This window comes from Elgaria multicarinata, chromosome 10, assembly GCF_023053635.1.
Source record: "Elgaria multicarinata webbii isolate HBS135686 ecotype San Diego chromosome 10, rElgMul1.1.pri, whole genome shotgun sequence".
Classification (NCBI taxonomy): Eukaryota; Metazoa; Chordata; class Lepidosauria; order Squamata; family Anguidae; genus Elgaria; species Elgaria multicarinata.
In genome coordinates, this window is record NC_086180.1 from 95030699 (window position 1) to 95057338 (window position 26640).

Sequence of the window (26640 nt, forward strand, 5' to 3'; positions counted from 1 at the left end):
TTAGATTTTGTTTTATCTCATTTTTGTGGGTGTGTCTTTATATGTTTTATATTTTGTTTTTTAGTGTTTTTTATTTACTGGTGTTTGGAAATAATAAAAAGATTGAAATTGAGAAAAGTAAAGTGGTGCACTTTGAGACAATATTAAGTATTTATTTATTTATTACACTTATATACCACCCCCATAGCCAGAGCTCTCTGGGCGGTTTACAGAAATTCTAAAATTGAAATAAAAACAAGTATACAAAATTTAAAATTTTAAAACACAGAATATACACACATTAAAAACCGTTAAAAAAACCTAAACATGTGGGTGATTAAGATGTGCTGCCATATGCCTGGGCAAAGAGCAAAGTTTTAACCTGGCGCCGGAAAGATAGCAGCGTTGGCGCCGGGCGAGCCTCGTCAGGGAGATCGTTCCATAGTCTGGGGGCCACTACCGAAAAGGCCCTGTCCCTCGTTGCCACACTCCGAGTCTCTCTCGGAGTAGGCACCCGGAGGAGGACCTTAGATGTTGAACGTAGTGACCGCGTATATTCACATCGGGAGAGGCGTTCCATCAGGTATTGTGGTCCCAAACCGTGTAAGGCTTTATAGGTCAAAACCAGCACCTTGAATTGGGCTCGGAAACATACAGGCAAGCGAACCAGAGCAGGTGTTATATGGTCGAACCTTCTGGTTCCCAAAATCAATCTGGCCGCTGCATTTTGCATGAGCTGCAGCTTCCGAACCATCTTCAAAGGCAGCCCTACGTAGAGTGCATTGCAGTAATCTAACTTGGAGGTTACCAGAGCATGGACAACTGAAGCCAGGTTATCCCTGTCCAGATTGGGGCGTAGCTGGGCCACCAACCGGAGTTGGTAGAAAGCCCCCTGTGCCACCAAGGCCACCTGAGCCTCAAGTGACAAAGATGGTTCTAGGAGAAACCCCAAGCTACGAACCTGCTCCTTCAGGGTGAGTGCAATCCCATCCAGAACCGGTAGAACAACCCCCATCCTTTCAGCAGAATCACCTACTAACAGCATCTCAGTCTTGTCTGGATTGAGTTTCAGTTTATTAGCCCTCATCCAGTCCATTGTTGCAGCCAGGCACTGGTTCAACACATCCACAGCCTCTCCTGCTGAAGATGAAAAGGAGAAATAAAGCTGCGTGTCGTCAGCATACTGATGACAGCACACTCCAAAGTTCCGGATGACCGCACCCAGCAGCTTCATGTAAATGTTAAACAACATGGGGGACAAAACCGACCCCTGCGGGACCCCATACTTGAGAGTCCACGGGGCTGAGTAATGTTCCCCAAGCACTATCTTCTGTATCTGACCCGCCAAATAGGAGCGGAACCACTGCAAAGCAGTACCTCCCACTCCCAGCTCAGCGAGTTGTCCCAGAAGGATACCATGGTCAATGGTATCGAAAGCCTCTGAGAGGTCGAGGAGAATCAACAGAGTCACACTCCCTCTCCTGTCTTTCTCCCGACATAGGTCGTCATACCTGTTTCAGTGCCAAAACCAGGCCTGAAGCCCCTTGAGTGCAATTTTTTGGTAGAAAGGTGGGGTACAAATAAAATAAACAAACATTGCAGTGGAGCAAAACCTAACAATTGTCACTGACACTAGTTGGTTTGGGCACCTTTGAAGAAACCTCATGGGAAGAACAATACTTTCATCTTCGTCTTCTAGAAGTGGCTTCAGGATTGTTGGGGGGGGACACACACACTTTCAGAAGAGAATAGAAGGGTTGAAAGTTTGTGGGGGGGGCAGGCAGGCGCGGAGTATTCTTGATTTCCTCAACGTTAGGAGGCTGCGTTTAATTTGGGGCTATGTGGCAAGTCAAGCCCAACTGCATCCCTTTGCTCTGCCCATGAGAGTAGCCTCAATAATGGACAGGCAATGGATGGAAGGAGTCAACCCATATGTCTCCTTGTCAATTCTTTACTTAGGCTATTTCCATTGTAGCAATCAGGGAAAAGGATAGTAGGGCCAGGCCAACTTCTTTACTTGGAAAATGGTGGTGAATAGAGGTTCCTATTCTGTGGACTATAGGACCTGATCAAGATGGTACAGTTAAGTCATAGATAAAACAAAGCTTACTTAAGGTGAGTAAGCCATTACAGTTGGATTTTAACGTTATTTTAAATTGATGTGTATTTTATCTTTGTTTCTATGTGTCTTATTTCTTTGTAGTAGCTTTTGCTACACAAATAAATTTGTATTGTAAAATAAAAAAGGTGCTCTACTAGTCAAGTGAAAAGCTAATTACAGGCAAATGTCAATTATAATTTGATGATATCTTTTTTGAAGACCCCAGCGCAAATCCTTCATGCATGGAAGAGAGAACGGCCCATGAAGCTTTGCAGTTAGAGAAGCGCCTCAGCCTTCTATCCTGTACAAGTTTCCACAGCGGTGGAGGTAAAAACACACATATATATGGAGATTTAATTCTGTTTTCTGGGGCTAGTGCCATAATATAGTTAAAGAAGGATGAATCTGTCTGTTTTGCTTTCTATAACACTCACATTTTCTCTATTATTATTATTATTATTATTATTATTATTATTATTATTAATATAGCACCATCAGTGTACATAAGCAAATGTTTGTTCTGTCCCATTTCCCTATCAGTTTGCAAACTTTTTAAGAAGTCTGCATGAATATTTGTATTCATTTCTCTGTGCATGAAAATTCATATGGTTGTTCATAGGGCTGTGCAAGCTTCAGATTCAGCTGCCTGAAGCCTCAGTGGCCATGTTCGCCAAAGCCACCATTTAGTGCACAGCCCTAGTGGGGAAAGAAACTACAACTCCCAGCATGGAATGCCTGGGAGGGATGGTCTTACTGGGGCCCAGGAACAGCGGGCCCTTGTGGCCTTGCCACCACTGCAATTACCTGCACACTGCTGCAGTTGTCTGCCTGCATGATCCATCCAGGAAGGGCAAGTCACTAGATATATCACCGCACGTCCCACTAGCACCCCGTAGCCACTTGTTTCCCTTGAGAGCCACCTCTTTCTTCTGTGAGTTGTAGGCTCTTTTCCCCACTAGGGTTGCGCACTAAATGGCGGCTTCAGCATAACATGGCAGCCAAGGCTTCAGATATCCAATCTAAATCCAAGGCTTGAACAGCCCTAAATTTTTGCATTGCAAATTCAGAGAAGTGCAAAAACTGATGGATAATTGCAATTCTTGTTTGTATATTAGTCCCTAAATACGGTAGATTCTTTAAATTAGCAAAGATTTCTCGATCAAATCAGCCAACATTGCTTTCGAGATACTGTTATTTTGATCATTCAGTATCTCAGTGTATTGGCATCACCACATATCCATTTGTGCAAGAGCTTGTCCTAGTCTGAGTTTAACAGGTGCAAGGTTCAGTTTTGCAGACAGTTTGAAAAATAGATTATTTGCCTAGCTTCTATTAATGTTATTAGATGAATAACATTACTGTTCTAAGACAAGAAAAGGGGGAAGAGGGCCAACTGTGAGTTATGAAACAATTACCCTGGAATGGATTGCGGACAAGTCAGTAAATTTGCTGAATGTGCTGAACAGTGGGTTGAGGAGGAAAGGAGCCACCAACCAGGAAATGGTCCAAACCATGGCTACCATGAATCATTAACACTTCTCCCCTATCACATTTAAACTTCAGGAATGGATTAAACCTAAGGATGCACCAGACTGTTGCTCTCTGACTTGCCAAACTCTGATGTGCTGTATGCAGTATGAGGGATAGCTTTGCTTTCCAGTTAGGGATGTAAAATTTCCCGAAATTTTGAAGCCATGGAAAAAAACAATTTCCCCCAGGTTTTTTAGGGGGAAAAGGAAATTTTCAGAAAAATTGGGGGGGAAATGCAATATTAGTACCTTTTACAGATTGAAAGTCACTTTGTTACTTTAGGAACATAAAATGTAATTATGTACAAGTTGATTTGGCATGAAATTATTACATTTGGTATATTAAAAGTTCAGTTGGGAAAGAGCCTACAACTCTTTCAATTTGAATACAATAATAATTGTATTCAAACAATTATTACAAATCAAATTTACTTCTTTAAATTTTTACCTTTTTTTGGTAACAAATGGAACTACAAGCTCCTGAACTGTAATGAACCTCTTTGGTTTTGCCAGTTTATGAGGAGCAGGCAAAAAACAATTTTAAAAACTAGAAAAAAACCCATCAACATTAGTAACAAAGAAATTTATTTATGTCTCCGCTAGTCCTCCACAGTGTCAAGCAGACATAAAGCACCCATTCCCATAAAAAGAATTGAGAAAAAGATTCCAAGATTCAATGAATATGCATGAAATTTAATCAGACTCATTTTCTGAGCTATAGCTATCACTATCAGTTTCAGTCTCTGCTTCAGTGGCAGTGCTGCCCCCTAGAGGCAGAAATGCATCTTCCTCTTGCATTTGAGAGTTGTAGTCTCAGTTTGCAACCTAGGACTTGCTTGTCCTTGGTGCACAGAAATTGTAATAATCTGATACTGTACAGTTTTTAGAAATCATTTGGAGAAGTAAATATCTGAACACCTTGTCTTAAACATTTTATTCATCATGCTAAAATAAAACATCCCGTAATCCGTTTTTTCTTCATTGTTTACAATTTTTCGGGAAACAACAACAACAACAAAAGGCTTCGGGGGGGAAATGTCCGTCCCCCCACCCCCCCGAATGTTGCCGGGTTTTTTCCTGGGCCTTCACATCTCTATTTCCAGTGCCAACCATTTGTACTTGAATCATTAATCACCTGTCTTTTATCTTAGGTGATGATAGAAGTTTATCAAGTTCATCTTCAGATGCAAGCCACTCTGATGCTAGCATTGGGAGCAGGTTGATTATTTGGCCTGATCAGTCTTCCACCAATACTTCTCAAGAGAGTCAGGGACTGACTGCAGCAAAAGGCATTCACCTTGGGGAAGAAAAATCCCATTCGGAAAGTATCCGGGGCATCACCAAGCCACCTCCTAAACTTCTTCGGTCTAGGCAGCTACAAGAAATAGGTCGCCAAAGTTCTTCTGACAGTGGAATAGCTACTGGAAGTCACTCTTCTTACTCTGGAAGTTTCTCCTCCTATTCTGGGAGTCTGGACATTTGCCATGGTGATGAATTTGGATCACTCTTGAGTTTACCACTGAACCTTCCTTCAGACCAGAATGTATGTACTTGCCCACCTGGTGAGCACCAGAGGAGCCCTAGTTTGGAGTACCAGGTTCCGAGCTCCCTTAGACATAACTATGACACACCCAGGAGTTTGTTGCAGGTGTCTGCTAAAGATATACAAAATTCAAGTGCAGATTCCTCACTGTCCAAGGATCAGGCACCTCAAAAAATTAGTGACTTGAAATTGCTGGCACCACATCTGGAAGTGCAAGCTGCTCCTGGACATAGCCCAGAAGAGGGCCTGCAGGCAGCCGTTTCCCTAGAAAATACCAAAGACTCTGAAGGAAGCACGGATCTCGTTTCAAGGTGGTCACATCTAAGACAGCAAGGACAGGTGTTAGACTCTAGAAGTACTGAGATGACACCTTTCGGTGGAGTCGCCAGCAGCCCATGTGAAATATGTAGCTCTCCTTCAGGAACAATGCGAGCTTTCTTTTCATCTTGCCCAGTCTGTGGTGGGCTTAAGGTAAATAATTGCACTGAGCATGTGCTAACCTTGCTTGTAAGTTTTTCGGAGATTTTATGGGCAAATAAATATTATTTCAGTTACTATCAGAAGAATATTCACACACACACACACACACACACACACACACACACACACACAGTGCCTTCACCTCCCTTTGACTTGTCCACATTTTGTTGTGTTACAACCTAGAATTAAAATGGAGTTAATTGGCATGTTTGCCATTTTAATTTACACTATATGAAAGTAGCATTTTAATTTACACAGCATACTTAACACTTTGAAGGTGAAAAATATTTTTATTGCGATACAAAAGTTAAGTAAACAAAAACAAACTGGCATTTATTGGTTGCATAAGCATTCACACACACACACACACACACACCTGAGTCATTACTAGGTAGAAGCCCCTTTAGCAGCAATTATGGCTGCGAGTCTTTTTGCATAAGTCTCTACCAGCTTTGCACATCTGGATCCTGCAATATTTGCCCATTCTTCTTTGCAAAATTGCTCAAGCTCTGTCACTTTGGATGGAGACAGGTGGTGAACAGCAATTTTCAAGTCTTGCCACAGATTCTCAATCGGATTGAGATCGGGCTTTGACTGGGCCAAGACATGCAGGTTCTTGTCTCATTCCATTGTAACTTTGGCTGTGGGTTCAGGGCCATTGTCCTGCTTGAAGGTGAAGCTCCGCCACAGTCCCTTGCAGACTGTGGGAGGCGTGTTCCTTGCAAACTGAAACAGCTTTTCCTCTACAACTGCCCTGTATCATTGGCTCCATCCGTCTTGCCCTCAGTCCTGACCATGTCATGTCTAGCCCTACTCCCCCTGTTTTGGAAGATGGTCTTTCAGGTAATGAATCAGACTCTGAGGTAGAGGAGTCGGCCCCAGACGCAGGCCAGCCTGTGCCAGTGGAGGACAGAACTCTCACACTTTCTCCTCCAGCTGGTCCTGATCTCTCTCCAGAGCTTATCTTGTCAAGGGCAAATCTTACAGAGGCCATGGGAAGCCAACCTTCTTCGGAAGGAGGGGCCATGACAGGTCCGGATCCTAGGGTCTGGCGCAAGCTAAAATGCACGGAGTGAAAGGAGGGCATGAGGAAGTCAGCCAGGCTCGCATTGTGCCAGAAACAGCCTCTCTGTTCCCTCACTTTGGGAAAAGGCTTCCTGTTCTCCTTGGTAGGACAATTGTCTCACTTAGTTTGCATAGTTTTGCCTAGGGGGAAGTTTCCAAGAGATTAGACTCTCTTCAGGTGGGAAGAGATGTTTATTGCTTAAATAAAGCTTTGTGGATTACTTAGCAGGCCTTGTTATTGTCTCCCAAGAAGACAGGAGGTTTTGAGAAACATGACAACCAGCTTCCCAGTCCCTGCCGATGGCCCTGTTCAGAAGACACCTTAAACCATGGCTTTAACCACAGTGAATAAGGCAAAAAGACTTATTCACTGTGGTTAAAGCCATGGTTTAAGGCGTCTTCTGAACAGGGCCGATGAAAAGTAATCCTCACAACATGCTGTTGCCACCACCATGCTTCACCGTGGGAAGGGTGTTCTCAGGACAATGAGCACCTTTGGCTTTGAGCTCCACATAGTGTTATTATTATTTATTTATTTATTTATTTATTTATATAGCACTATCAGTGTACATGGTGCTGTACAGAGTAAAACAATAAAATAGCAAAACCCTGCCGCATAGGCTTACATGTTTTGCGCCAACACCAAAAAGTTCAGTTTTAGTCTCATCAGACCAGAGAACCTTTTCCCACATTTGCTGTGTCTCCCACAAACCTTTTGGCAAAATCCAAATGGGATTTGATGTGGTTTTTTTTTAGCAATGGCTTTCTTTTTGCCACTCTTTCATAAAGTCCAGCTTTGTGGAGTGTCTGGGTGATAGTCGTCCCATGGACCTTTTCTCCCATCTCAGCTGTGGCTGTCTCCAGTTCCTTCAGAGTTACCATTGGCCTCTTGGTTGCTTCTCTGAATAATGTCCTCCTTTATCCGATCACTGAGTTCTGGTGGACAACCTTCTGTAGACAGAGTCACAGTTGTACCATAGTCTTTCAATTTTGTAATAATGCATTTAATGGTGCTCTAGGGGACGTTCATAGTTTGGGATATTGTTTTATAACCCAACCTTGATTTGGGCTTCTCCAGAACTATATCCTGGATTTCTATTGATAGCTCCTAGGTCTTCATGATGATGCTGGTTTAGATATGCTCTCCAACAAACTCTGAGGCCTTCCAGAAACAGGAGTATTTTATCTGAGATTATGTGACATTTGAATTGCACACAGGTGGACTCCATTCAACTAATGATGCTACTTCTGAAGGCAGTTGGTTGCATTAGAGTTTATTTAGGTGTGTCACAGCACACTTTGCCAGTTAGTAAGGAGATTTAATACAATCAAGACCCCTTAGTTTTGTATTTGTAAATCATTTTGTAAAACATGTAGATTCTTTCCCCACTTCGATATTTATGGATTATTTTGTGTAGATCAGTGACAAGAAATCCTAATTCACTCCATTTTAATTCCAGGTAACACAACAAAATGTGGAAAAATCAATGGAGTGAATATTTATACAAGGCATTGTACATATAATTTTTTAAAAAAATATTACAGTTATCCCCCACTTTTCTTCCATTGATCACAAAATGGCATGCATAGGATTCCTGGGTAGTCTCCAATTCAGACATTAGTCACACCCAGATTTGTTAATAAGTGTACCTTGAGAACATGCCCTGGGACCACTCTACCATTTAAGAAGGCTGATTGTTCTTTAAGATAAAAGCTGTGAAGTCCTGGAGGAGAGATCAGTTTGTTTCATCAAAAATAATAGAAAGATTGTTCAAACTTTTATTGAAATAAAGGAATTGTAGTGGGCCATTTTGAGATGGCCTGTTGTACAAGAAAGTTCCTTCTTGCCAGTTTGTAAGGAGATTTAATAATGCCCATATACATATTATTGCACTATTTGAGATATTTAGATGTATATTTGCAATGTTTTATCATTTAAAACATTTTATTTAGTTTGCTGTCTCTACAAATGATTTGGTGAGTGGTTCCATTGTCTAATATGTCTATCACGTAAACATTTCAGCTTGTTGAGAAAGGCTGGTACTGAGGGTGGGACAACTCTTTCCAGAAACAAAGATTCCTAATAACTATACTGGATCAAGTTATAGCAACCAAGAACTACCAAAAATACATCATAAAAGATAACAATGTAACAACAGACCTAAGCAGGAAATGCCATCAATTCCAAGAAACAATAAACTATGTAACAGGAGGATGTTAAATTCTGGCAGGAATGGACTATATGGACAGGCACAATACAGCTGCAAAAATAATTCACCAACAAGCTTATCAAACAACCTACACCATACTATACATACTTATCCGAAACAATCTTTGAAAATACTGACAAAACAATACCTTGCAATCGGCCAGACATAATGGTCAAAGAAAAAAGAAAAACAGACATACCTCATCAACATAGCAATACCGAATGACAAAAATGTTGTTGAAAAGGAAGAGGAAAAGAGAGAAAAATATACACCACTGGCAATGGAAGTCAAAGAACTATGGCAACAGGAAAAGGTCACAATTATTCCATTAGTCATATCAGTCACCAGTATCACATTAAAAAAAAAACTGTACAGAAAACCTTCAGTAACTGAGCCTACCAAAATACATCCACACCAACATCCAGAAAACAGTAATAATTAAAACATGCTCAATTGTCAGGAAATTCCTGAATCTGTAAAAGACAGCATGACTTGGCAAAGCCTGTCATGTTCATCTAGAAAAACAGTCATGAGCGATAAAGAGATAATAATAATTATTATTTTATTTATTACCTGCTTCTCCCTCTGGATCAAGGTGGGGAACAACAGAATACAAAAATATTATAAGATACATAAAACTGATTAAAACATAAAAAACTAATACATTATTAAAATAACAGCCAGACATCTTAAAATTTGATTGCGTAGGCCTTCCAGAAGAGATCAGTCTTTATTGCTTTTTTTATATTCAGAAAGACTATTGCATTGGCAGATCTCTCCTGGCAGGCCATTCCAGAGACTGGGAACTGCAGAAGAGAAACTGCTCAAGGTGCAAGACCCCAAAGAGGAGGTTTGATGACCTGAGCTTGAAGGATATGACTCCAGCAGGTTTTCTTTAAAAAATATAAATTTTTAAACCTCAAAATTAAAAAAAATCCTAAAAATCAATAGATGAACAGATCTGCTTCAAATTTGGCATGGCTAAAGCCCTCTTTAAAGGCTATCATGGTGCCAAGTTTCACCACTTTATCTTTAGAAATGACATTTTTTAAAAATAATAATTTTAAAACCTCAAATTTTTTAAAAAATTGTAAAAATCAACAGATAAACGGATCTGCTTTACATTTAGCTTGTCTAAAGCCCTACTTTTGAGCTATCATGGTGCCAAGTTTTATCTATTTATCTTTAAAAATGATGGCGCTGTAAGTATTTTTGTTAATTCCCATTAAAGTACATAAGAACTGCCATGCTGGATCAGACCAATGAAGAGGGAATTTCACCAGGTGCTGCATGCATACAAATGACACCGGCTGAAATTCCCTTTGGAATACAACTGTTAAAGATACACGAGCCCTGTCCTCCTTTCCATAGGGTCACCCTATCACTAGTAGTATTGCTGAACGAGATAACTTTGGTTTGTTCTGATGCTCCAGGTCATCATGAATCTGAGCTCTGCTTTACCTGCCTTCTCTCTATTTATATTAATATTAACCAGTGGACACATATTAGGAATGCATGTTGTTCTGCCCATGGATAAGGATTGTGATAACGATGAAAACACATATTCAGGCCTTGTAAGCATTCAGTAATAATTAAAGCAGAAGATGTAGTATTTGCACATGTTTACACTGATATATTTATGAGAACTATGGATCAGCACCAGGTCAAATTAGGCAATAAGAACACAGAGAATTATTTATTGAATAGTGATTATCCTCCAGTTCTTATGGTGGGCCAATTCCAGTATAAAGCATTCAATTATGGTATGGAATTTGGAATAACTCATCTTTCACCTAGGTGTACTGTATACATAATTTGTCATCCATACAATTTGTCCATGATAACCTTTTGAGCTAGATTAACAGGACCATAGCTCATGGGAACAAGATGTATTCATAATGCAGAATCTAGGATATTTTAAATATGTATCAATGGGTGGGAACATTCCAAGTGATCAGCCTACTGAACTTGGATGATCATAGTTTAGAGAATGGTTTATCAAGTCAGTCTCATTGTTGCAAGGTTTGTAAGAAACTCATTCATTGTAATGTATTCTACTTGTGTGTGTATGTGTATGTGTTGTTGTTTTTTAAAGGAAACTTCCGTTTTATCATCTGGAGTCTTACCAGCTAACTCAGGTAAGAACCAATGAGATTTTTGTGAGATGTTAAAATTGATTTATTGCAGTAGTCACACACATAAAATAATTGCAGACTAAGCCCACAATTTATTTATTTATTTATTTATTTATTTATTACATTTCTATACCGCCCAATAGCTGGAGCTAAAAATCAAAACATGTACCAAACAGCATGAGAATTGTAAGTCAAGGCAACGCCATCTAAGCAGTAGATACATCCTACAGTTTCTCACATTGTCCTCGCTTACAACTTAGCCTCAATTCCCTCCTATATATCTCCTTGGTCTATGAGCCCTTTCTTTCTTTGAAGTTTTGGGCGGATGCATATGCACACACCTACAAGCCTGCTTGGTCCAGCAGTGACCATTAATATAAAAGTGTTTACATACAAATATATAAACAGATAGATCCATGTGAGTGTGTGTTATGTACTATCTATCTAAACAATTTTTAAAATCAACAATAAGAAATCTCATATGCCCAGTGCAGGCAGCGCATTAACAAGAGCTTTGCCAAAGTAGTCCAAAGGGCCAGCAGCCCTGCTTATCTGGCTAGATCCTCGTAGGCTTTGGACTGGCACTGGTTCCAGCTTGGAGGGAGGGAATGGCATGGCTGACTATAAGTAACCCTTGCTGTGCTCAGGCACCCTTGCCCAGAGGGGCACTCCTTGCATGGGAAGGGGCGTGAGGGGGGAGTGGCAAGATTTGCTGCTCTTCACACTCTGTGCTCTCTCATGTGGGAGCTTCCTGCTTCACCATTATGGCTTGATGCAGAAAAAGTATTATTTATTTATTTATTTATTTATATAGCACCAACAATGTACTTGGTGCAATATCTTGGAAAAAGATATTGTTCTGTCTCCCAGAATGGTACTTCTGATTTATGTTGGGGGTGGGCCTTTGTCAAGTAGGAAAATGTGGGTTTGGTGGTTAATGGCAACCAGGATGTGGATTACCAAAATCAAATTCATTTTCAGAAGGAATGATCTTTGTTTATTAATTATTGGAAAGAAACATTCCTTCATGAATCAGCTTAAACTATGTTAAGATGATGTGGTACTCAGAACACAAGAGGAACTATGCTGGATCAGGCCAAAGGCCTATCTGTTCCAGTGGCCAACCCTGTGCTTGTGGGAAGCCCCTAAGCAGGACATGAGGGCAATTGCACTCACTTGCTTATGTTCCCCAACAACTCATATTCAGAGTCTGGCAGGAGTCCCTTCTGCTGAACATGATATCATTTTGCTTTGTCCTTGGCTAGTTCCCATTTTCTAGCCTTGACCAGTCTTACCTTGGGACAAGACCTTTCTGGAGGTTCGCTGCCCTCCTGGCTCAACACTGCGAGCCTGTCCCATCCCCGTTTCCTTTCTATCAAGAAAGCATCTGGGTTTTTTGGAAGGAGTGAGGAATGGCAAACGCATTGAGGAGCGGGTGGGGATTTTAGCAAAGCAAGGGTCCCGCCCAAATAGCTGGCTTTTGCTCACCTGCTGGGTCGGTGGTGCAGATCTGGAATCCCTTCACTCCTTTCCTGGCCAAAGCACCAAGTCTGTTGTGGCCCAAATGTTACAAAGACGCTTTCTAGGTGCAAACGTATTTTATTTGATAGAAAGGGATTTACATTGCAATGGAGGGAAAGCATTCTCTGCCCAATGTTGGTGCAGTTAGCTTTTATTAGCAAGTTTTGTCACATAGACATGAAATAATTGAGCATGTGTGAAGTACTTTGTTGACTCAATCGGACATTTAGCCGACCACTGGTTTTCTGTAGTTGCTGTGGTTAGGCTAGCTCTTTCCTGTCTGTCCTGTAAGAAGAACTTGCCCAACAGTAAGTCGATTCAAAGTTCACCCAGATTGAGTGTTATTTCTATATTTGGCACAAGTTTTTTTTTCATGAACAGTTCAGTTCCAGTGTCAACATGGTGTTTACTTAATTATAAAGTGTTCACTTAATTATAAAGTTTTACTCCTCTTATTTCAATATATGTCTTAGCTACCACACCATGAACCTTACAAACTAGTATCTCCTCCAAACATATGTGAAAGTTTTGTGCTAGGTTTGTGCTGTTTTCTGCAACAAATCCGAATTTTGTGCCACCATCAAAAGCGTGAAAATGACATACTCTTAGAGGAGCCTGATGAAGTAAAAAATCCACATTCTCATATCACTTCCAAATCTATGCGAATGTTTTGTGCTAGTTTTGTGCTGTTGTGTTATTTTTATGCACTAGATCCCACCTAAGGATATGTCATTTTCACACTTTTGATGGTGTCACAAAACCCGGGACTTGTGGCACAAAACAGCACAATACTTTGGTGCAGGTTTGGAGGTTGTATGACCGTGTTGGTTTTGTGTGTGTGTGTATTATCTACAAATCCACATTTGATGTATCAGTAAACAGTTGTGGGTGGCAGCACAAAACTCGGGGTTTGTGGCACAAAACAGGCACAAAACACTGTCATATGTTTGGAGGAGATACTAGTTTGGAGGATTCATAATTAACTGAGCCCTAGGCCATAATGGCATGAAGTGATGGAACTACCTGTGAATTTGTCTTCTCAAAACAGCCGGGCAGCTCCAGCGCTAAAGTTCAAAGTAAGGCCTCATTAATTGGACTGAATGATTTCAGCTGTGCTCCTGTGAGAAAGTGGCCCCTCCCTCTCAGGGCTCAGGGGCAGTGCTGGAGCTGGCCCGGGGATTGGTGGCAAGAGAACTTCCCAGAGTTGCCAGGGTCAGGGAGATAAAAAAGGGGGAGACAGGGAGCCGCCCTACCTGTGCCAGCTTACTTCGAGCTTGTGAGTTCTCACGTCCTGGATGAAGCCCTATCCTATTGGGAAACCCTTACTTTGGCAATGTATAGGGTAGGTTTAGCTATTGTTTTGTTACTTTGCTTTTGGTATTTCTTTCAAAGGTATGTTTTTCTGTGATCCCCTGGCTCAAGCTGAGGTGGGTGTAAAAGGGATGGTGGCAGCCTGCTGGCTATCGTTGCCTCTGCCTACTTTGTAGGGAGTGTGGGCAACTCCCATTCTCCCTTCACACTTATTTATCATTTCCTTTTTTGAATGTGTCTCTTTACACCAGATTTATATATTTTTATGTCATTTTTGTATTATACTATATGTCTAGTATTTGTCTAGTTGATCGACTTCTTGTAAAACAAAGTGGTTTTTTTAAGGTGTTTTTTTGGTGGGGTGGGGGGGTAAGGCTAGCTTTAAAGTGACGATTCCCCTTTGTAGGGGTGGTAGACCTATTGAGAGGGCCCATCCTCAGAAGGTCACGTATAATCATGCATTCCTGAGGGCCCTATTTGAGCTGGCCTACTTGGTGGTCCTGCCAGTCCTAGGGATAAGGAGAGGACCAGGCAGTTGACGCTGTTGCAGAAGCCAGTCCTCCAAACACCCCGACTTTCTGAAGTTAGGCATCATCTGAAGTGATGATGGAAGATGGACCTTTGTCAGTGGTTAAGAAAACAGGGGTAAATTTGGAATAAACTGTATGAAGAATTTGTTAAAATCCTATTTTCGAATTACATTTTCGAATTAATTTTGATACCCATCTTATGTGGTACTGACCCTCAAGAAGGAAATGCAGTATGTGGGGAAGCACATGATGGAAAATGTTCCCTTGTAAAGATTGCAAAAATTATAATTAAAAAGAAAAGGACTTCACAACTAGTGCTGTGCGCAAGTGGCCTCTTGAAATTCTCAACCCTATTTGTTATCAAAGAAATTGGGGTGCTTGGGGGGATTTCACCAAATTTCTTCAACAATTTGGCAAGGGTTATAGAATAGCTTCTTCTTCTTTTCCTATGTTTTTTTGGTTTTTCGGCACTACCACTACAAGTGGCAAAGTCATCAATAGTGTTAGAAGCCTGGCCCCCATTTTGCATCCTCCACAAACCCCATATATCTAGCATCATTCTGGGGAAGGGAATGCAGCCACCGCCCAAAAAATAATGGTGAAGAAAAAGTGGAGAAAATTTTGCAAAATATTATTTTATTACTAGGGGGTAAGAAAAGAAAAGAAATTGATTTTTCTGAGAAACATGTATTCTGAGAAATTTTGCATTATTTATTTATTCATTTCTGAGGGGTGATTCCGCAAACATCTTGTCTGTAATACAGGTGCTGGAAACAGACACACCCGCCCCCGTTTCCCTGAAAGCCCTGTAGCAGGTGAGAGATTGGGTAGGGTTGCCGCTAGCTCCAGGGAAAGGGTGGAGCTAATGCTGCACCAAGGTCTGGCCTCCAATTTCCTTCTCTTGCAAATCCCATCATTGCTCTGCAGTCTCCCACGTTGCCTGCACTTCCTGATATGAAAAAAATAAATTCATGATGTCTTCCCATGGGCAGGAAGTGTGGGAAGCCAAGGAGGCTACAGGCTGTCAGAGAGATGATTGTGCAATGAAAGGCAGGTCAGTTATACACACTCTTCACATATAAGGTAAGAATTCTTAACCAAACCCATGAGAATGAAATTTCTTCTCCTTTGAATTTCTTTTCAAAAGCAATTTCTTTTCTATTGAATTGAATGAGAATGGTCGACATTTTCAAAGGAGAAATTTTTGGCACAGCACTATTCACAACTAGTCTTTCTTTCTGGATTGATAGAGTTTTGCAGTTTTTATATTTAGATAAATGCTCTCACATAAATTGAGGTGGTACCATCCCAACTGAGAACTATACTTTCTGGAGGCCCTGGATGGTGCACTTTGCCTCCCCCCACCCCAGCACCCTGCCAATCATGGCCTTACAGGCCGACTAATCCAAGGTTTTAAAGGGGCCATTAAGGCCACAATTGGCATGGGTGTGTGCTGCCATTAGAGTGGAGGGGGAAAATGTTAATAGGGCCTTTAAGGCCCCCATCCGCATTGCAGGGGAGAGACGCAATTCCCCAATGCTGGAGGAATGGTGTGTTTTTCCCCTACGTTCTTGTACTTCAGTGGAGTACAAGAATGCGCAATTTCCTGCCACTGCGTTAATGACGTGCCCATTGTCCTTTGGCAGTGTCAGGGTGAAAATCCACCAGGTGCATCAGTTGGGGTCCATGAGGGCCGGACACAGGGGCGCCTGCTGCCCTTACATGCCCAGGTGGATATTTGCCCCATCACTAGATTATAATCGCTTTGGCTCTGAGCATCATCACACAGGGGACAATTGCATTTGCCTACCCATGTGTTTGTCCCTCATTACTTCCTCTGTTGAAAGAGGAAGTAAACAACTTGCACGTGATCCATTCAGTGGGCTGTTTTGATCCTGCTGCTAAAGCAGGAGATAGTGGTAACTTACATCTTTAAAAATAAGTCTGACTTACTGGGGTGTTTTTTTGTTGTGCAAAGAAGGCTAGAAGGGGCAGGAGGCACACGACATCATGAGAGGAACCCGTGAAAATCCGTGACTGCCCAATAACGAGTGTGCAATAAAACACTCATTTGATGGAGTGCTCCGTGTCTCTTTGGAGGAGTTAAAATTGCTCTGGCACTCGCTCTTGAAGACAAAGTAAACTTTAAAGAGTGCAAGTATTTCTGTGAGGCTGGGAAGTTCCCAGGGAGGAAAAATCAAACTGATCAATCAGTAGCTTAGGAGGACCTAGTCACTCAACCTCCTTATGATTTCTACTGTACTTCTTTTATGTAAGTTGAATCATGGGGAAAGGAGAGATGAAACTTACCTGTTCTATGTTCAAGGATCTTTCAAGAAAAGCGTGGGAAGAATTTGGTTCATAAGCATCATTAATTATTCATATGAACACTTTGAAAACTACTCAAGGAGTGGTAATTCCCCCCCCCCTTACCAGTGTTCTTCTGGAAGCTTCCTAGAAAACATTCAAATTCCTTGATTGAAGCAAAATTTAAACAGTTTAGAGTTGATGTTTAAATCAATTGGAAAAGAACCTATATGATGTTGTTGTTGTTGTGATGTTGATTTGTTGGTTTGTTTGTTTTTTTAAACAATAAAACATTTAAAACGGGAAAAGAACCTGAAGGAACTAAAATTAGTTTTGGTTAGTTTTATTTTCACTAACCAAATTATTGTTTAAAATTAGACCAGGTATGTAAAAATGTCTGTGTATTCTAGGCTCTAAAGGAAGCTATGAATTGATGATGTCAGCTACAGAACCTGGATGTCTACCTGATCCTGAAGAAGTTGGTGAGTAAACAGACTTGCTGCAGAGTTCACAGAGCAAGGGTAATTTCACCGGTGATTCTATGCACAGATCCAGTTCAAAGGGCGGGAAAGAGAGGGGAGACACTCCAAGTGGGACTTTTGACTCAGTCAGGGACATGGGAAGGGCCCAGAGCACTTGCCTGAGATAAATTTGAACTATTTCCTAAATCAAAAAAGTCATGAACATTTAAGAGGGTTCCTGGGTTGTGTCTATATTCCTAAGCATGCCCTACATTAAGGATGCCCCATAGTAATCAGACCTTCCATCTTCCCTTGTGCTCCTTTCTGAGCATGCATATGAAGACCTTCCTTCTTCATGGAGGGCATGCAGATGTTTTCATTCATAAGTTCTGTAATGGTTTGGAGAAATCACTCTTGTGTTACGGTTCCTGTATCTTCTCTGGCCAAATTAGATGTAATGCTAAAATGCTCCTTTTCATTTAACATGCAAGTTAAATTCCACCTCCACACCCTCTGCAATCCCAATAATTATCGCCATCCACATTGGTGCCATTTACATGCCTTACAATTTGAGCCACACTAGGGCGAGTCCATACGGCTCTGTTTTGATGCCCCCAAAACGGCATCAACTGGATTACATGTTAGGAGTGAGTGTGACCTACCCAGCCAGGAGCGCTGTTGTCACACAGAGGTAATGGGCAAGCAAATATCGAGTGACTGAAAATCCCCAAAAGCATTTTTTTGCTGTTTTCTGGCAATTCTGCTCAACATTGTAGCTTTGAAAGCCTGTAGTTGTGGATCTGCTTTGCTACAGTTCATTGAATTCATGTGTTATACATCATAACTGTCCTTACTTTCGTTAGAGAATGAGACTTGAATGTTGCCATGGTGGCCATTACTAAGCACTCACCTGGAGCCCCGCCCCCTGCCCTGTATTCCCACACCTATCCTATACTGGGATCCGCCCCTAAATTACACCCATTCTCTTAATCCAAACTGAAACCCCCACTGTCGCATACAAAAACAACCGTGGTGACATCAGAGCAAAGTAAAAACTCACAGTAAAATGACACATTGAAAATGCACAGCTTAACGGGGAAAAAATGATGTGGCTGCGAATTGGCAGCTGCATCTTATAAACATCCGAGCACAATCATTCAACCACGATGGAGTATTACAGCAAATAGATAAGCCCCTCGTTTGGCCTTAAGTAACTGGAGAGCATGGGGACTTTTAAAAATTTACAGTGTGATAGCTTTGAGAGCTATATGCACTTTGAAGTGCATATGGACCTCTTTTATGCTCAGTCTGACATATTCACTCTGAAGGAACAGAGCCACATCACAAAGGTGAAATCCGCTTTCCCTGTTGAAAGGAATGGGGGCAGCCCTTTAAGGAAAGAACACTCCACAAGCTCATGAATTCAAATTTAATCTCAAGAAAAAGTTTCCAACTCCAGTTTAGTTCCCACCCCACACACACTTCTTCATGGGCATCTGGTTAAGTTGTCACCTTTTAATAGCCTATTTCTTCTCTTAGCAGGAGCAGTAGGTTATTCAGCAGACCTATCTATGTCTGATCGATTGCACAGTGAGATGGCAACCTATGTTAATATTCCTACCAGCCCTACATCAAAGAAACAGCTTCATTACATGGAGCTGGAACTTCAGGAACCCAGTACAAGCATAAGAGGTAGGGATCTTTGAGAGGGTCCAAAGCATTGTTGTTTTGAATAACCTTTCTACTGTTATGTTCTGCAGTGCACCAAAGATGAAATAGGTCTTTTTGAAAATACAGGCAGTTGCATTGAAGTGGGACCACAGCGAAACATGGGCAGAGCTATGGATATGACTCTTAACTTTTTACAGTATGCAATGGAAAAAATAGTAGTTTGCATCCCTCCCCAACTTGTTCAAGGTCCCCTCCATCAGCACTGTTGCTGGGGAACAGAGCAGAGAAGCAAATACTATCAGTAACTGGAGTGGAGCTGATAAGGGGCACGTCCTGGTGAGAGCCTGGAGGTCTGGACTAAGAGGCCTGGATGTCTAGACTTGGCCTACAGGCTGGAGATTCTGCCCCCTGGTTCTGCCTCATCAGCCTTTTTAGCAGTCTTTTAATGTATCAACAAACATGTAAATAAGGGTGGTTCAGGAAGGGACTGTGTATTTGGACTTGCAAAAAGCTTTTAACACAGTCCCTCACCAATGACCCCTAAGTAAACTTAGAAGACGTGGGCTAAGAGAACAGGTCTTCTTATGGCTTATTAATTGGTTAAAGCAAAACTCCAACCAACCAACCAACCCACCCACCCAGAAGCTAGGAATAAATGGTCAGTTCCATGAAGGGATTGGTAGCATAGGGGTTGAAAATAAAAATGCTAATATTTTAATATTGTTATGTAAATCTATAGTTTGGCAACATGGAATACTGTTTGCAGTTCTGGTCAACACATTCCAAAAATGTGTTGTAGAACTGGAGAGAGTAACTAAAATAATGAGTTTTCCTCTTCTCTGTGGGCCTGTTCAGACATCACGCTAAGCCATGGTTAGTCCGCTAACCCTTTTGCAGCAAATAGTTTGTTTAAACCGTGGTTTCATTCTGTTTCCCGACTCCTCCCTGAGTAGAGCAGAGAAGAGGAAGCTGCCCCTGCTCGCTAGAAGGTACATAAGGAAGCCAGCTCCCAGAGGGAGTGCCATGGCAGGGAGAGTGAACAGGAGTTTGTCAGGAGAGGTCCCCAACAACAACAAAAATGTTCTTGTAACACACACCCATATAGTATGGGACTCTGTTATTAACCTTCAAGGAGGACAGGACAAAGCACAGGCTATTCCAGTACACTCGGAAAGGCAGAAGCAAAAAGGGACTATGGATGGAGAGGATTCTTCAGTGGTGATGACCTGCAAGGTGTCTGCAATTTGTGTGTTCCTGCCTGAGATCAATATGGCGTACACCTGCAACCAGTGCAAGCTGGTTGCACTATTAGAAGAAAAACTGAGTGTGCTTGAATGACAAGTGTCCACCCACCAAGGAATAAGAGAACACGAAGAGTTCTTAGACAGAACAGTGGAACTACAACAGCAGAGAGAAGCACAAGAGGTGGAAGAGCAACAGCAAGTTGAAGCAGAAGTGGGGAATGCTGAGGTGAGGAAAGCCAATGAAGAGGAAACTCTCTGGAAAAGGGTGAGAGTTAGGAGGAGAAGAATTAGAAGACACTCTGTACCAGTGGAACCACTAGAGCTAAGTAACCGCTTTCAGGTACTGCAAGACTGGAGAACAAGGATGAAACTTTTGAAAAGCAAAGTGCCAGTGTTTCAAGGAGGAGTGATGGTGGACTTCAGTTACCCCGATATCTGTTGGGAGACAAATTCTGCCAAAAGTGGCCCCTCCAAGAAATTCCTGACATGTGTGGCTGATAACTTTCTCCTATAGAAACTGGAGGAAGGAACTAGAGGATCGGATATACGTACTTCATTTGATGCTGACGAATAGAGATGACTTAGTCGATAAAGTGGCAGTTACGAGAACTCTGGGGGAAAGTGACCACATCATACTTGAATTCTTGATTTTAAAGGAAGCAAAAGCTGAGTGTTAACCATACACGTACTCTGGATTTTAGGAAAGCTGATTTTAATAAACTCAGAACTCTAAGAAGTAAGTTCCCATGGTAAGTTCCCATGATGGGTGGGAGTTTTTAAAAAATGAAATTTTAAATGCACAATTACAAACAATTCCAACAAGAAAAAAGATGGAAGACAACAGAAGAAACCAATGTGGCTCCACAAAAAGCTTAGAGATGACCTGAAAACAAAAAAGGACACATATAGAAAGTGGAAGGCAGGCCAGGCCACAAAAGAAGAGTACAGACAGGTATCACAGAAGTGCAGGAATGGCATCAGAAAGGCTAAAGTTGAGAATGAGCTGAGGCTAGCAACGAATGCTAAAAGCAACAAAGAAGCTTTCATTGGGTATATGCCTAGTAAAAGACAGAGGAAAGAAATGGTGGTTCAACTGCTTAATAAAGATGGCAAATTGATAACAGATGACAAAGAAAAGGCCAAAGTGCTCAATTCTTACTTTGGCTCAGTCTTCTCCCAAAAGCAGGTCCATGACCACCCCCTGGAAAAAGTGAAGTACAAGCTGATGGAGAATGTGGCTGCAAAAAAAGCAAATGCTATTTAGAAGTATAGCTTCTAAATTGTGCAAGGTACTGGTTTCCCTCTATTCGGCACTGGTTAAGCCTCATAAGAACATAAGAAGTGCTATGCTGGATCAGACCAAGGGTCCACCTAGTCCACCACTCTTCATACAGTGGCCAACCAGCCATCAGCCAGGGATGAACAAGCAGGACATGGTGCAACAGCACCCTCTCGCCCATGTTCCCCAGCAACTGGTGCACACAGGCTTACTGTCTCAAATACTGGAGATAGCACACAAACATCAGGGCTAGTAGCTATTGATAGCCTTTGCCTCCAGGAATTTATCCAACCCCCTTTTAAAGCCATCCAAATTGGTGGCCGTCACTACATCTTGTGGTAGTGAGTTCCATAATTTAACTATGCGCTGTGTGAAGAAGTAATTCCTTTTATTTGTTCTGGATCTCCCACCAATCAGCTTCATGGAATGGCTCCAGGTTCTAGTATTTTGAGAGAGAGAAATGTCTCCCTATCCACATTCTCCACACAGTGCATAATTTTGTACACCTCTATCATGTCTCCCCTTAGCCTCCTTTTTTCCAAGCTAAACAATCCCAGTTGATGTAACCTTCCTTCATAGGGGAGATGCTCATTGCTCCAGCCCCTTAATCATTTTAGTTGCCTTTTTCTGCACTTTTTCCAGCTCTTTTTTTTTTTAATAAATTTTTATTTTCTACAATACTTAAACATACAGCATTACAATAAAAAGAAAACAACATAGTACATAAATGTTGAGTAAATATTGAATACATAATCTCATATCTAAATAACATAATCAAACTTAACATATAAGTGTACCCCCCACCACGGGATCTCATTCCTGATTCCAAAATCTCATACTTTCTTCTGCTGGCGGTTTCCCACTTCCCTTAGAAAACACAAATATTAGGAACTGTTTCCAAATTCCTTCAAAATCATTTGTTTTAGCTATACCTCTTCTCCATTTAATATTACAAGTCAATTTGTCATTTATAGCTATGTCCCATACTTCTTTATACATTTCTTCAATAGAATATTCCCCTTGAATCTTCCAGTTCCTAGCTACAATCAATCTTGCTGCAGTCAGCAAATTCGTTATTAATTCCTTAATTTCTTTTTTACATTTTAAATCTTCAAATAGTGACAGTAATGCAACTTTTGGTGTTCGTTCTATCTTCATTCCCACAATTTCTTCAATCTCCAAAAACACCATCTTCCACAATTTTTGTACATATTTGCATTCCCACCACATATGTAAATACGTTCCTTTCCCCCACATCCTCTCCAACAATTTGCTGAATGCTGATTATTTATCTTATTTAATCTAACCGGGGTTAGGAACCACCTCCATATAATTTTAAAATAATTCTCTTTTATTCTTACTGACATATTTCTCAACGCTCTCTGCCTCCATAGTCCCTCCCAACTCTGTTGTCCTATTTGTATATTTAAATCTGTCTCCCAAACCATTTTACCTGAACTATCCATCAACCCTTTCTCTACCAATATTCTATATATTTCACTCATTAACCCTTTTAACACTATTCTTTCCCCCCTATCATTTTCTTTCTTAACTATTAATTCCTCAAACTTCGTCAGTTCTCTACAATCTCCATTTTCTCTTACCCACTTTTTAGTCCACTGTTCTAATTGCCAATAATTTAACCAAGTTAATTTTTTATCTTTTAAAACCTCTTCCATATCCTCTCTTGTATTCATTCCTCTTAACCATTCCCTTAATTTCATTTTATTTTTTTCTATTAAAACTTTACCTAATCTACTCTTTAATTCCTCCGAGAAATTTTTTAACATTATTACCGGTGACAAAGGGGAGCTGCTTGGAATCAGCTCCCCCTTATATTTGCTCCAAATTTCCCAGTGAAACCTTAAGAGCGGGTTACCTGTACTTTCCACCCATTTTTTTCTTCCTTCCCTAAAAAATACATTTTCCAGATTAATCTCTATATTACTTGTAGTTTTATCTTCCATCCAATCTAATTCTCCTGTTCCTATAATTGCCTCCACAATATGTCTTAACCTATTTGCTACATAATATAGTTTAATATTTGGGAGACCCAATCCTCCCTTTTTTTGACTTAAATACCATTTACTCTTATTTAGCCTCGCTTTCTTATCTCCATTACAATAATTATTTATGATATTTTGCCAACTTTTTATCTCTAATTCTGAAATTTTTATTGGTAACATCCTAAACACAAAATTGATCTTTGCTAAAATCTTCATTTTTATTAATGCTATTCTTCCAAACCAGGATAAATTTAATCTCTTATATTTTTTCCAATTTTACTATAATCTCTTTTTTTAAACTATTTAAATTCTCTTTCTCTAAGCTCTCTAAATTCTGTGTAATTTTAATTCCCAAATATCTAATCTGTTCCTTAACTCTCATTTCCCTTCCCTTTTCTTCCCAGTCCTTCTCTTCCTTTTTAGTATAATTAAATAACATCAACTCTGATTTGGACCAATTTATTCTTAACCCAGTAATATCCTCAAATTCTCTCAATTGCTGTTTAATTTTTCCCATCTTTCCTATTGGATTTTTGATGGTTAGCAGAGTATCATCTGCAAACATATTCAGCTTAATTTTTTTCATGATACCTATTCCTTCTATCTCCTCATCATCTCTTACTGCATTCGCCAATAATTCCATTACCATTACAAACAGGACCGGCGAGAGTGGACATCCTTGCCTTGTCCCTCTGGTTAGTCATATCTTATCCGTGACTCCGTCATTCACTACCACTACGGCTGTATTTTGAGAGTACAACTGTTCTATTATAGCTTTAAATTTATTCCCAAATCCCATTTTATTTAAAACCATCTTTAAAGCTTGCCAGCTTATACAATCAAAAGCCTTGAAAATATCCAATGCCAGAATTCCCGCTTTAATCTTAGACTTTTTAATCACCTGTATTGCATTCAAAACTCTTCCCACTAAGTTATGCATTTGTCTACCTGCTACAAATCCACATTTATCTTCCCCTATATATTCACCTATAAATTTATTCAACCGCCTTGCTAAAATAGTTGAAAAAATCTTAGCATCTTGATTTATTAATGAAATAGGTCTATATGAATCAGGGACAGTCAAATCTTTATCTGGTTTTGGTATTAAAATTATTAATGAATGTTCCCATGATTCTGGTGTCCTTTCTCCTTGCAATATGGAGTTGTACAGCTCCAATAATTTCGGTACTAGAAAAGTTTTAAACATCTTATAGTATTCTGATCCTAAACCATCTACCCCAGGTGATTTACCCACTTTCAAATTTTCAATTACTTCTTCTATTTCTCTTTGAGTTATTACCTTCTCCATTAACTCTTTATGTTCTATTTTTATTCGCTTCTTTATGTACTTTTCTATATAAACTTCCAACTTCTTTTTTTGAATATCCTTTCCCTTATATAATTCTTGATAAAATTCTTGAATTTTTTTTATTTTTCCCTTCATTATTTGACAATAAGTCCCTTGTTTATCTTTCAATATTCCTATCCCATTCCTGGGTTTTCCCTTTGTGTGAGTCTGGCAAGCAATCTAGAATTTCTGTTGCTATTTTCAAAGTACTCCCTTTTCATATATATTAAATTTTTCTGAACTTCTTCTAAATTTAAATTTTCTAATTGCTTTTTCTTCGCTTGTATTTCTATTAATTTATGTTTGTTTTTAAATTGCCAATAATCTTTCTCCAATTTCTTAATCTCTTCCTGCAACTTTTCCTGCTCTGCTAATTGTTGCCTCCTTAAATTGCACATTTCTCTAATACATATCCCTCTTGCTACTGCCTTCATGGTATCCCAAACTACTGGCCTTATCGTTCCTCCCTTCTCATTAATTTCCCAAGTCTCTGACAATTCCCTTTGCATTTTTTCTACTACTTTATTATACTTCAAAATTTTTGTATTTAATTTCCACCTAAACGCTTCTTTATAATTCTTTCTAACTGTAAACTCTAAACTTAACAATGCATGATCTGTTACCTTTATTACCCCCGTTTCCATTTTACATACCTTAGTTGCAAGTTCCTTTGAAACAAATATATAATCTATCCTAGAGTATGTATGATGAACTGAGGAGTAATAAGAAAAGCCAGGGTTCGCCCCACTTAGTAAACGCCAGCAATCCACATAATCTTTTTCCTTTACTAATTTGTTCAATATAGTAATGTTATTTCTCTTTTCCGCTTTAGTGGGGTTTGACCTGTCCATTCTGTTGTCCATTACCATATTAAAATCCCCAGCTAAAATAACATACCCCTCCCTAAACTCCTCTATTTCTTTAAACAATTCCATATAAAACTCTCTATGTCTCTCATTGGGGGCATAGACATTGACTAATGTACATGCTTCACTTTCAATTTGTCCCTTTATCATAAGATATCTACCATTATCATCCTTTTTTATAGTTTTTAATGTAAATCCACTTTTTTTAAAAATCAAAATAGCCACTCCATTTTTTTTTTGTCCCCAAAGACTTTTCATAATAAACTGACCATTTAATGCGTATTTCATTTTCATTTTCTTTTCATAGAATCATAGAATCATAGAATAGCAGAGTTGGAAGGGGCCTACAAGGCCATCGAGTCCAACCCCCTGCTCAATGCAGGAATCCACCCTAAAGCATCCCTGACAGATGGTTGTCCAGCTGCCTCTTGAATGCCTCTAGTGTGGGAGAGCCCACAACCTCCCTAGGTAGCTGATTCCACTGTCGCACTGCTCTAACAGTCAGGAAGTTTTTCCTGATGTCCAGCCGGAATCTGGCTTCCTTTAACTTGAGCCCGTTATTCCGTGTCCTGCACTCTGGGAGAATCGAGAAGAGATCCTGGCCCTCCTCTGTGTGACAACCTTTTAAGTATTTGAAGAGTGCTATCATGTCTCCCCTCAATCTTCTCTTCTCCAGGCTAAACATGCTCAGTTCTTTCAGTCTCTCTTCATAGGGCTTTGTTTCTAGACCTCTGATCATCCTGGTTGCCCTCTTCTGAACACGCTCCAGCTTGTCTGCGTCCTTCTTGAATTGTGGAGCCCAGAACTGGACGCAATACTCTAGATGAGGCCTAACCAGGGCCGAATAGAGAGGAACCAGTACCTCACGTGATTTGGAAGCTATACTTCTATTAATGCAGCCCAAAATAGCATTTGCCTTTCTTGCAGCCATATCGCACTGTTGGCTCATATTCAGCTTGTGATCTACAACAATTCCAAGATCTTTCTCATTTGTAGTATTGCTGAGCCAAGTGTCCCCCATCTTGTAACTGTGCATTTGGTTTCTATTCCCTAA

At 40.4% G+C, this 26640-nt stretch overlaps 1 protein-coding gene across 3 annotated transcripts in view; it reads left to right on the forward strand.

Moving 5' to 3' along the window:
- The window catches only part of DOK7 (docking protein 7), a 70801-nt gene that overhangs the window by 31118 nt on the left and 13043 nt on the right, over positions 1–26640 (forward strand). For 2 of the 3 annotated variants that reach the window (XM_063135893.1, XM_063135895.1), the window contains exons 6-10: positions 2300–2407; positions 4761–5623; positions 11003–11045; positions 17122–17193; positions 18715–18864. In XM_063135893.1, the coding sequence (XP_062991963.1) occupies positions 2300–2407; positions 4761–5623; positions 11003–11045; positions 17122–17193; positions 18715–18864 (1236 nt within the window). The remainder of the gene's footprint in view (positions 1–2299; positions 2408–4760; positions 5624–11002; positions 11046–17121; positions 17194–18714; positions 18865–26640) is intronic. The other variant, XM_063135894.1, reaches the window with a different exon arrangement.